An 11066-nucleotide genomic window follows, 5' to 3' on the forward strand; every position below is an offset into this window, starting at 1 on the left:
TTCCTACTGCCATTCCTAAAGCTGATCCTCACATCACTCATTCCTAATGCTGTGGGCAATCACCAACCTATGAAGCTCAACAAGAGGCAGTTCCAGATTCTGCAGGTGGGGTAAGGCAACTCTGGATGTATGGATAGACTGGGGAATGAGCTGCTGGAAAGCGGCAACGCAGAAAAATACCTGGGGGTCCTGGTCGATGGCAAGCTGAACATGAACCAGCAGTGCCCTGGCAGCCAGGAGGGCCAAGAGTGTCCTGGGGGGCATCAGGCAGAGCATCGCCAGCCGGGCAAGGGAGGGAATTGTCCCACTCTGCTCTGCACTGGGGCAGCCTCACCTCGAGTGCTGGGGGCGGCTTTGGCCTCCTCAATATAAAAAAGACATGAAACTATTAGAGAGTGTCCAAAGGAGGGCAACGAGGATGATGAAGGGCCTTGCGGGGAAGCAGTAGGAAGAGTGGCTGAGGTCACTGTGTCTGTTCAGCCTGGGGAAGAGGAGACTGAGGGGAGACCTCACTGCAGTTACAACTTCCTCGTGAGGGGAAGAGGAGGGGAAGACATGGATTTCTTGTCTGTGGTGACCAGTGACAGGACCTGGGGGTACGGCCTGAAGCTGTGTCAGAGGACGTTTAAGTTCACCCAGAGAGTAGTTGGGCACTGGAACAGGCTCCCCAGGGAACTTGTCACATCACCAAGCCTGACAGAGTTCGGAAAGCCTTTGGACAATGCTCTCAAGCACGTGCAGGGCCGGGAGCCGGACTTGATGATCCTTGCGGGTCCCTTCCCACGCAGCTTACCCTGTGATTCTGCGATTCCGTGGCTCTGTGATCCCAACGCCGCTCCGGACGTGCACCTCGGCGCGGCGGCCACCGGGTGGCGCCCGTGCCCCGCCTGCGGGGCCGATCCCGCCGATCCCGGCGCCTCCCGGCCGGGCGGGCCCCGGCTCCCCGCCCGCCTGCCCGGTGCCGCGGGAGCGCCCGCAGGAGGAGCGAGGGGCAGCAGGGGCCCGGGGAAGCGCCTCTGGCACGCCTTGGGAGGCAGCGGAGCCCGGGGGCGAAGACGGCACTCTCGAACACTAAAATGGGACGGGTGCTGCCCAGTGCCAAGAAAGGAGGTGCCCGCTCTGCACAAGGTGCAGAGGACTCCTAGTATGGGATGCTGATGCTCCTTTACTAAATAAAGCAGTGCTTGGGAGTGAGTGAACAAGCTCGCAAGATGACGGTTGGACTTGGTGATATTAAAGGTCCTTTCCGACCCTAATGATTCTATCATTCTATGATTCTAAGAGGCCTAACTAGATAACCTTCCTCTAGTCCTTTCTGTAGATTTATTTAAATATTTTTGAAGTGGTGAGTATGCTCATCCCCCCTGAAATGTGTCCATACCCATCATAGCCCTTTCGGCTGTATCTGCAGGCTCTTTACGAATCAGTTTTTCTCTTTGTTTCACCTGAATTTTTTTCCTCTTGCTCATGTCTCCCAGCCAGCTGCCAGTTCTCCAGGAGTCACCTCGGAAGAGAGCGAGGCACATGTCTCAATGACAGAGAGGAAACACTTGTGCCAGTCAGAGATGCTGAAGGCCACCCGGGGCTGTCTCCTCACCATCATTCAGAGGCACACTTTAATATCACCAGAGTTTGGGAACTGTGTCTTTCTGGAGCTGTAGGTATCCAAAGTGGCTGCTGTCAGGAAAATTCTGTAAGTCATAATTTGTCTATTCTGTCTTAAATGTTGAAGAAAAAAGAGCTTTTTTGGCTTTACAATAATGACAGTGTAAAGGCATACCTGAGAAGTGAAAAAAAAAGGTTTTATTTCATAATTGTTACTTGAGATATACACTGAAAACCTGGAAGAGGAAATAGGGATTGTTATGTTGCTTTGGTGCCTCATGTACAATGACATTTTAGTGTTAAACTACACTCAGAAGAAAAATTATCTGCTGTCTTTCAATCCACTGCTAGACTTGCCACTGTCTTGCACACTGGGGCATATATTACAAGGAAGATGGTCATAAAACCTTAAATCATGCACCTATTTTGCTCAGGGAAGTGGTGGAATCACCATTCCTGGAAGTGTTCAAAAAACCATATATATGTGGCACTTGGGGATACAGTTTAGTGGTGAACATGGCAGTGGTGGGTTAGTGGTTGGACTCGATGGTCTTAGAGGTCTTTTACAATCCTAAGGATTCTATTCAGCTTCAGCAGTTGGATCTACACTGGAATGTCAGGATTTCCATTCATTTCGCTCTGATGTTTGGTAGCATCCTGATCAGATGCTGAAGATTAAAACTTCTTGGTGACAGATACATAAGAATGAAGGGATGCATGGTCTTCTCTGCCTAGAAGAACTTAAAACAGAGAAAAGTCCAAACCAAATATAAAACACAGGAGGTTCTGTGAACTAGAGACTTCATTTGAAATACAGAGGTTATGTGTAAGGTACTAAGTAGCATGAAGGGCTGTTCTACAAAGACTGTCCTCTGGTTGTGAGGTCACCTGCCCTGGGCTAGTTTGTGTGCATACTGCTTATGACTGTGCACTCTCAATCTTCAGAATAAGGTGACTTCATGTAAACCGTATGTTGTGAATGATCCCTATCCACTGCTGACTCGCAAACTATGTCTTGGCAGTGCTTGGGAGAATGGCACGTGTCCCATACCTAAACCACAAACCATGCAGGGACCTCTCCAACCATGTAACAGCACAAACACTGAAGCATCTTGATACCATTACTTTTTAACTTGTGACATCTCCATGGGGCAGGTTTAGTGTAGGCTACGGTACAAATCATAATATGCTTACATGTATATTGTGTATTTTGGCTCAGGAGCCTAGCTGCAGTCCCTTTGCACAGGGAGCATGGGAGTGGGGACTCTCAAACGTCAGTCATCCTTGGCATCTGTTCCAAAACTTGAAGTGGTGATCAAAGGGATAATAGTTTTGGAAGTGGTGTTAGCTTATGGTAATTCTCTCGTACAAACTTTGGATATCCCCAGTTGATACAGTACGAACAGGTCATGGAGGTAACTGGTGCGTTTTATTTAGGGTAGGGAAGGCAAAACCAGGGTGGTTCCAACCACATCGGGGCTATTTCTATCCTAGAAGGAGGATTTTTGTTTAGTTTATTAAGCCTAGTGAACAAAGATGTTTATGACATAATTTGCATCACAGGTTTAGGAAGAATTACACAAAATGGAAAAGAGAACTGAAATTTTTGTTCCCTGAGATAAAGGTTGGGCTGTATCATAGGATGAGCAGACACCACAAACCAGGTTGCTATTAGAAACAGATTGGTATCAGGTCCTGTGGTTACAAGTGAGAAATAATCTTCAAAGCATATGTATGACACATAGTTACACCTCAGCCAAGATAAGATGGCTAAGGACTGTCTTTCAAAAGAGTTTTCAGTTCATGCTTCATAACATCACTGTCATGCTGTTAAACATTTAAGCTTGTAATCCAAATATCTGTACAGACAGCGGAATTTCATACATTTATCTCCATGTACCTCCAGCGGACCCTTCATTTTTAATGGAAGAAGACAAATTTATTCTTGAGGAGAGGTTCCTTATTATGGTCTGCTTGTACATTTTGCTTGGTTAGGTTCTGTCTTCAGTTACTTCTGTGAACAGGACTTCACCATTTTGGCAGTTTATTTTTAACCTAGGGGTCTTACAGAAAATCGTTCAATTTTCTCTTTGGTTTTTTCCCCCCTCTTTTTCCCATGTGAAAATACTGTTTACTCAATCCTTCCCCAAACACCACAAGTTTTGCTCTTTTTCCTATGAAAAGGGCAAGAATTGGGCACAGCCCAAATGAATGTGATGTGTGTTTTTCCTGTGTTGAAATTTAATTGTGATTCTGGGGTTTGAGCTCCCCAGAGGTCTTCCTGCATACACAGGGTGACCTTTTATAACCTCCACAGTTATACAGAGCTATCCTAATAGGCCTTACAAGTCTCAAGCATATCCATACATAGCATGAAAATGTCACACGCAGGAATATAAGACTTTTTCAGGACTTCAAATCACCTGCCTAATAAATAGCAATGAATTGCTCTCTTTTATTTGTCCCCTTTGAAGAGGACAAAATTCAAAGAATACAGTAATTGCTTGTGCTGTTCCAATCCCAATTTTCTATGAATAGTCATGTCTGCATTTACCTCTTATCTTTTACTGACTATGGGACTTAAGGTGCTAATGATGTAGCTTCTGCCATCACAGCAACTTGGAATTAAAATTAAAAAGTGATCCATTCATTTTTGGATTACCATCCATTTATCTTATTCTTGTTGTTTCTGTGAAAATTCCTATAAGATAAAGTTGCTGTTTTCCATGCCCTTCATACATGCTGTGCTCACTTCACAGACCTTCGTAAACGCTTACACAGTGATGCAATTCTTTGCTATTCTCATGACTTTCTGTCCCAGATGCCGAGCAGTCCGTTTGCTTGGATTGGGGTTATGTTTTTGTAAATATTCTGACTCACAGCTCTGCCTGCTTTGTTGTCATAGAGAACTGTTCTTGTCACATTCTGAATTATTTTTAATCCTGGAAATGTGAATTCTTTTTAACAATTCCACCACAATGAAAAGATAGAGTGGTTTCCTTTGCTTGCTAAATTCCAGTCACATCGAGGAAGTTCTCAGTTTTGCTTGATTTGTAGGGTACATAACGATATTAATCCTTTCAGCTGTCTTAACTTTTGTAGGAATTTTAACTCTAGTAAGATTCTCACATGCTGCATTCTAACTAAGGCAGTTTTAGTAATTTTTTTCTAATTTGCATTTACACATTTTTCAGAGCCAAGGAAAATACTGAGACCCATTCCTTCTTAGTGCCTGAATTGTAACCAGCCTGCACTGTGATAGCATAAGTCTCTGCATAATGTAGCAACTCATCCCAATGCCCTCTTGTCAGAGTATAATAAAACTTTAGATGTAGGCATTTAGGGTCTGCAAGACAGCTCAGCATCTGTCCTCTGTGCATGGAAGAAAATATCTGTGTACACGTCTTTCAGCTGGAGTGGAGTGTGATAAATTCTGTCCAGTGGTAGAACTTAATTCTTAGGTATAATTGCTGTTAATCTTGGTGAGAACCTGCACTGCCATATCAAGTGCAAATTCACTATTGCATAGAATTAGTTACTTGTGGAGAAGTGACTATTGCTGAGGAGAATGGACAGCTTTACATGTTATTTCATCCAAATAATATATGCATTATTTGCTTATAAGGTTACTATAAGCTTGTATTGTTGGGTGGCTCTAAATCCCCCTTCTCCCTTCTTTTTAGCTTCCTTGGTTCATATAAAGTTACGAAATTTAAACCTGCCTATGTTCTTCCCAACATTAGATATTTAACTAAAACATTTGATATTTAACTGAATGATGCAGTCGGTGCTCTTAGGGTCCTTTTAGAGTCAATAAAGAAAGACAGAACAACTTTCAGATACTTATTGAGATCTTAAAATTAATTTATTCAACTCCCTCTTTCACCTGGGAGACCCCTATGGCAACCGTACTGCTTACATTTACTGCTTACACCTTTACTTAGCCAAAAAAAATAAAATTTTTAGTCAGAATCCTTAGATTGTCTGAGACTTCTTTTAATAGTACATGTATAAAGGTACTAAGATGGAAAAGTATGGCTTAGGTATTTTTTATATGCAAACTATGTTTCTTTTGCTCAGAATTGTTAACATTTTCAGTATGAGAGACATATTTTCCTTGTGTAAGCAAACACATGCATTGGAAAGGAATGGTTTCATGATGGAGGCTAATCATCTGCTCCATCAGATTCCCACACAGAATAGAGACAAAACAAAGTTCCACACAACATTTGTATTAATCTAAAATCATAAAAATATTGTTGGGAACCAAGTGTTCCTCTTTATATATGGACTGTTTGCCCTGAAAATCAATGCAGGTATTCTGCCAGTCAGATATCACATGAAGCAGGTTTTGGCTGAATATCAGTTGCAGGTGATTTGGCATTTTATTTGTAAAACAGCTTCAGCGAGATCTGCTTAAGGGTTAATCAAGAAGGGTTCATCTTTTACCTTGTGCAAGGAATATTAATATAACCAAAAGTCATCAAGCATAAACTTGCCACGTCTAATAAAAATGTATGTGTTTCTTACTTTCTGTGCTTGTGAATTGTAAATATGTGAGGTAGTTCTTCTTTTTAAGTCTCCCTTCCACACACCTCTATAACAACAAAATGAAATTAATTTACTAAATCTAAAACAAATGAAATTAATTTACTTTATCAGGTTGGCAAAAACTTAATTTAAAATAAAAAAGAGGAAGACCTTTATTATCTTTCAGTGGAATCCGTTAATGCTTAAAAATAGCATTTTAGAATGTTTTGTTCACCTCATTCAGATAAAGAACTGATATGATTTCATCTGACTTTAAAAAATGTTTCAAAACTGAATGCATGTATTTTTGGTGTGTCTTTATAGGTGAGGAATGCCAGAATATATGACCTACCTGGCATTTCCCTGCAAAGACAGCAGCCTTCATCTCAGGACAAACCCACAGGGAACCTGTTCAATTACCTGATCTTTTTCTTAATCACATAATGCCTCTTACTGAGACAGAAGAAGATTAATTTACTTTTTAAAAACAATATTTATGAACCCAAGGATTAAAATTAATAATTTGAAATAACAGCTCCTTATTGGAGGAATCCAAACATCCCTAATTGCTGTATTAAGTATACACTAATACATATATCTCTATCTAGAGATATATGAAAAGAGAAAAAACTGAGCCTTGTACAACATTCAGTATCTAGAAGCTGTCATTTTCTCTCCAGATTTTGACCTGAAATGTCACCTGTGGCCGCTGTTTGCTTCTGTTCTAAAACCACTGATGGTCTGTTGGGACACTGCCATCACATGGATGTGTCTGTTACTGTAACAAATGCAGTAAGTGCATTCATTGCTTTACAAAGAAAGTATTCCTATATATTATGCAGCCACAAAGAAAAATGTACTTGAGAACATGTAGTATGGTGCATGGATGGAAGCAATCCCGTGTTTTTCTTCATGTCACACTCCTCACCCCCAATTTTGATCTACTGTATTTGCTTAACATAACCATATTTGGGCATATACACTGAACATTTTTTTCCATCACTCTGCATGGACCTTTCTATAATGTTTAAAGTTCTCCAGCTTTCCTTGTTTTTCTGATCTCCTGGAGTTGTTAACCAATTACAGCTGGGATCAAGGCCAAAACCAGCTAAGTATCACAACCGAGATTATCTCAAGTGGTACCTTAGTTAAACTGCTGAATAATCTTTTCTTTAGGGTTCAGATAAACATTCGTTGAGTTTTCTCATACCTTATGCCTTCCTAAAGGGCCTTCATTTTTTTCTTTTTTATGTTCTTTTCTCTTTATAAAGCTTCCTAGAGGAAGTGAGGTGGAGTCCCACCTCTGCTACATTAACTGCAAATTAGGATAGCCCTCTTCCTTCACAGACTTTCTCTGGAAAAAAAATGGAAGATAAATTATATTATGGTTTCTGTACAGCTTGCCCCCAAATCACTAAAAGTAACAGTTTCAGCAGATCCTGGACTGTGCTTTCATTTTATTTTGCAGTGACTCTGGATTATTTTACCTTTCACAAGAAGAAAAGCAGTTTTCTGCAGTTCACCTACTTACAGGACACTACCAATAGTCAGACTTGGTCTTCTATGCAGTATTTCAAACCAGAAATCCATGACATAGGATGACCTGACAACAGGTCAGGTAAATAGGGTAAACTGTTTCTTGTTAAACAAATATTTCTTTCTCCTCAATGCATATATGAGGAAGAGGTGGCTTTTTCTTCTCTAAAGCAATTCAGTTTTCTCCCTTACTGTGAGTTAACTGCTGATACAATATTTTGAGAAAAAGAAAATCTTATCTCAGGAGTTTCGGTCTTAAAACAGGAAAATTTTGTTCTCAACTAGGAAAACTCATCCAATTTTCCCACTGCAAAAATACAGATGAAAGCAAAACACATTACAGAAGGAAATGTAAAATGACAAAGAACAGCAAAAGGAGCTATAACACTATATGACATTGATTTCTTAACCTACATTTATTTATTCTTCTGCTTCACAGAAGAGAATATTACAGAGCATTCCATAAGTTGTTAAAACTTGGCCATCCCTGCTGATTGATATAGTACTGTACCTCGAATGAATTGTTTGGGGTGAAAGTGCTCTTATCTGACTCTGTTGATGGAGATGTATCTGCTCTCGAGATGGGAAGATAATTGTGTTTACAAAAGTGGGTTTAAAGAACATGCATTACAGAGACACTCACGTATGGATGCAGCCACACACTATCACAGTACCAGTGAGTCATTGTAACCAAGCTTTTAATGTCATTTATAAAAAAATAGAGTTATTTACATTTGCAACTTATTTGATGGCATCCTCTTTTGTTACAATGTTTGAAACTGTGAAGAAATGACACACTAACTCATTTGAGAGCAAATTTTTCAATGATAAGCATAACAGTACAGGAAAAATATTTAAAACACTGTGAATTCTTGTTATTTTGCAGCATCATACAAACACATTCTTTACAACACATGCACCCTGGGCTTACAGTAAGCAGAATTCCCTTCCAGGTTAAGGCACAGAAACTCCCCCATATTTCTAGGGACAGTCCCACATTCTTACACGTGGCATTTCAAGACATAACCAAAGGAATTACTATAATTCCAGTGAGTGGTAGCAGAATGTGTCCACTTACACTTTTTAAGAAAACTCTGGTCAAAGAGACCAAAAGAAAAAGGTATGACTAATTGCATAGTTGCAGTAAACCATATCCATGAATACAAAAGCCATCAAAATATATTATAAATCTATCTGACTTTCAAAGCTACTTTAAAATACTGTTTTGCTTTACAATACAAATAATACTGTTTGGGGTTAGTTTGTAGAATTGTATTTTGGTCCATGCTGTTAATTCTATATCATTATATTCCTCTTCCATTAGTTTAAAAGCCTCAGAACAGCAGGTCCTCAGGCAGTGGTAAGAATGATGAAGCCAAGTCTTAGACTTCAGCTGCTGCAGTCAGTTCATAAAAACTATCATTTCAACCGCCTCCATTCTTTACTGCTTTAAATAATCTGCCCTCAAAACACTAAGGGGAAAGAATGATGAGGGATGCAGATTTAACACTGTTAGAGATGGGGGTTTGCCCCATCTTCTAGTCCTGAGACGATAAGTCACAGCTCTTAAAAATATCCAACCCATTAAAAAAAAAAAGATCAACAACAATAAAAAAATCTCCAATTTAGTCTGACTATGCAGTAGTTCCACATAATCGGCTGGCAGTAGAAACTTCTTTGGTGTCAGAGTCAGGTCTTCCTGAAACCACAAACGGCCAAGTCTGTAAGCAAAAAAAAAAAGGTATTTCATATTAAAAGAAAGTTTATCCTTGTATGAAACTGAAGCTTTATTACTGATAGATGTCTAACTCTGGTTCAGTTGCAAACACGTCATCATGTTTTAGTCCCTGTGGGAAGCACAGAGAGAGCTGAGTTCCTCTAACAAATATTTTCATTACGTTTTTCATTATAATTAAATGCTCCACAGAAGGTCTGCAATGGTTAGCAACAGTGTTCTCATCCAGACTGCAACGTTTCTCTTGCTTTGAAACACTTTGCACCATTTAATAAATAAAAAGCATATAAACTATTCCAAAACAATCACTCTGCTGTATATAAGAAAACGTTTTACCCCTGTGACAAGCATCGGGCGTTTAATTCTGTACCGATGAACTCATGACGCTATGCTTGTGCTGCAGGCCAGCCCGCAGACCGAGTTACTCCTTTTTCGGACACTAAGCTTGCCTAATGCCCGAGGAATGTAATCTTTAGGGTCCCCTATTCCGACTCCCCAGGACTGACACACCCGCCATCACCGAAGCCCAAGCGCGGCCCTGGAGTCGCCCACGGTGCGAGGGCCACCGGGGATTTGCGGAGCAGCCAGGGCCGCCCCGCAGCTTCTTCCAGGGCGGGCACGGCCTGAGCGCTGCCACCCTGCCCGGGGCACCGGCCCTGCGGGGCTGCCCCGAGCGCCGCCCGGGGGTTCCCCCGCGGGTGCCTCTCGCCGCATCCCGCCCGCCCCCCGCGCCGTACCAGGTTGACGGGATGGACGTAGCCATTCTCGTAGCGGTCCTCCTGCAGGAGCTGCCGGAGGTGGGCGATGTAGCTGGACGCCAGGCGCAGCGTGTCCAGCTTGGAGAGCTTGGTGTCGGGCGGCACCCAGGGCAGGCTCGTCTTCAGCCGGGAGAACGCCTTGCTCAGCACCCGCATCCGCGCCCGCTCCCGCGCGTTGGCCGCGTTGCGCTGGGACTGCTTCCCCTCGGGCGGCGGCCCCCGCGGCCCCGACGCCGCCTTCTTGCCCCCGGGGCCGCCGCCCCGCGCCCGTTTCCTCTTGCAGCCACTGCCCGCCGGCCCCGCCGAGCAGCTGCCCTCGCCGTCCTCTTCCTCCTCTTCTTCCTCCTCTTCCTCCTCCTCCGCCGCCGAGGAGTTGTCCCCCGAGGGGTAGAGCTCGCCGCGGGGCTGGCGCTTGGCCGGCGGCGGCGGGTAGTCCAGCTGCAGCGCCCGCAGGTCCATCTCGGGCAGCTCCTCCGCCTCGCTGCCGGAGCCCGTGGACATGGCCCCGGGCGGGCGGCGGGGAGGCGGGCAGCGCGGCAGGCAGGCGGGGGCGGACGGCCGAGCCGAGTCGGCCCAGAGCGGGGCGGCCCCGCCGCGGAGAGTCCGTGCCGGGGCGGGGGCGCGGGGGGGCGCGGAGGGGGGATGCGCCCCTTGACAGCGCTATATATCGGGTGTCCGCGGAGCGAACCATCTGCCGGGCGGAGGGGAGGAGAGGGGCGCGGGGCGGGGGTCGGGCCCGGCGGAGCCCCCAGCCGGGGGCGGTGCCTCTCCGCGCTGGCCCGCGGTCCGCGGCGGGGCTGGTGCGGCGGTACGCAGAGTCAGACCCCTGTGTGGCAGCACACACGCACGCGTGTAGGGGTGCACAGACACGCGGGATGTCTCCGTGTGTGCGTGTGCTCTTG

The 11066-nt window shown here is 44.1% G+C and overlaps 1 protein-coding gene and 1 long non-coding RNA gene across 3 annotated transcripts; one reads left to right on the plus strand and one right to left on the minus strand.

Annotated features, from left to right (window-relative positions):
* Positions 1 to 960: 960 nt before the first annotated feature.
* Positions 961 to 8710, plus strand: LOC116452750. Of its 2 annotated transcripts, XR_004243592.1 has the most exons (5): positions 961 to 1345; positions 1479 to 1693; positions 6460 to 6713; positions 6816 to 6927; positions 7604 to 8710. It is a non-coding gene; the product is annotated as an uncharacterized LOC116452750 (long non-coding RNA). The 2 variants fall into 2 exon arrangements; XR_004243591.1 differs by having other exon boundaries at positions 6816 to 8710.
* MSC (musculin) lies at positions 8353 to 10741 on the minus strand. Its single transcript, XM_032127431.1, has 2 exons — positions 10144 to 10741; positions 8353 to 9392 (listed from the first exon to the last, which is right to left on the minus strand). The coding sequence occupies exons 1-2, from the start codon at positions 10663 to 10665 to the stop codon at positions 9306 to 9308; spliced, it is 609 nt and encodes a 202-aa protein (XP_031983322.1). The 5' UTR covers positions 10666 to 10741; the 3' UTR covers positions 8353 to 9305.
* Between the last annotated feature and the right edge of the window lie 325 nt (positions 10742 to 11066).

This window comes from Corvus moneduloides, chromosome 1, assembly GCF_009650955.1.
Source record: "Corvus moneduloides isolate bCorMon1 chromosome 1, bCorMon1.pri, whole genome shotgun sequence".
Lineage (NCBI taxonomy): Eukaryota > Metazoa > Chordata > Aves > Passeriformes > Corvidae > Corvus > Corvus moneduloides.

Excerpts from the sequence above, each read along its gene's own strand:
- MSC (XM_032127431.1), bottom strand. The coding sequence starts at position 10,665 with ATGTCCACGGGCTCCGGCAGCGAGGCGGAGGAGCTGCCCGAGATGGAC. Across the intron at positions 9,393-10,143 it reads ACGTCCATCCCGTCAACCTG|ACTTGGCCGTTTGTGGTTTC; the intron begins GTACGGCGCGGG and ends TTTTGCTTACAG.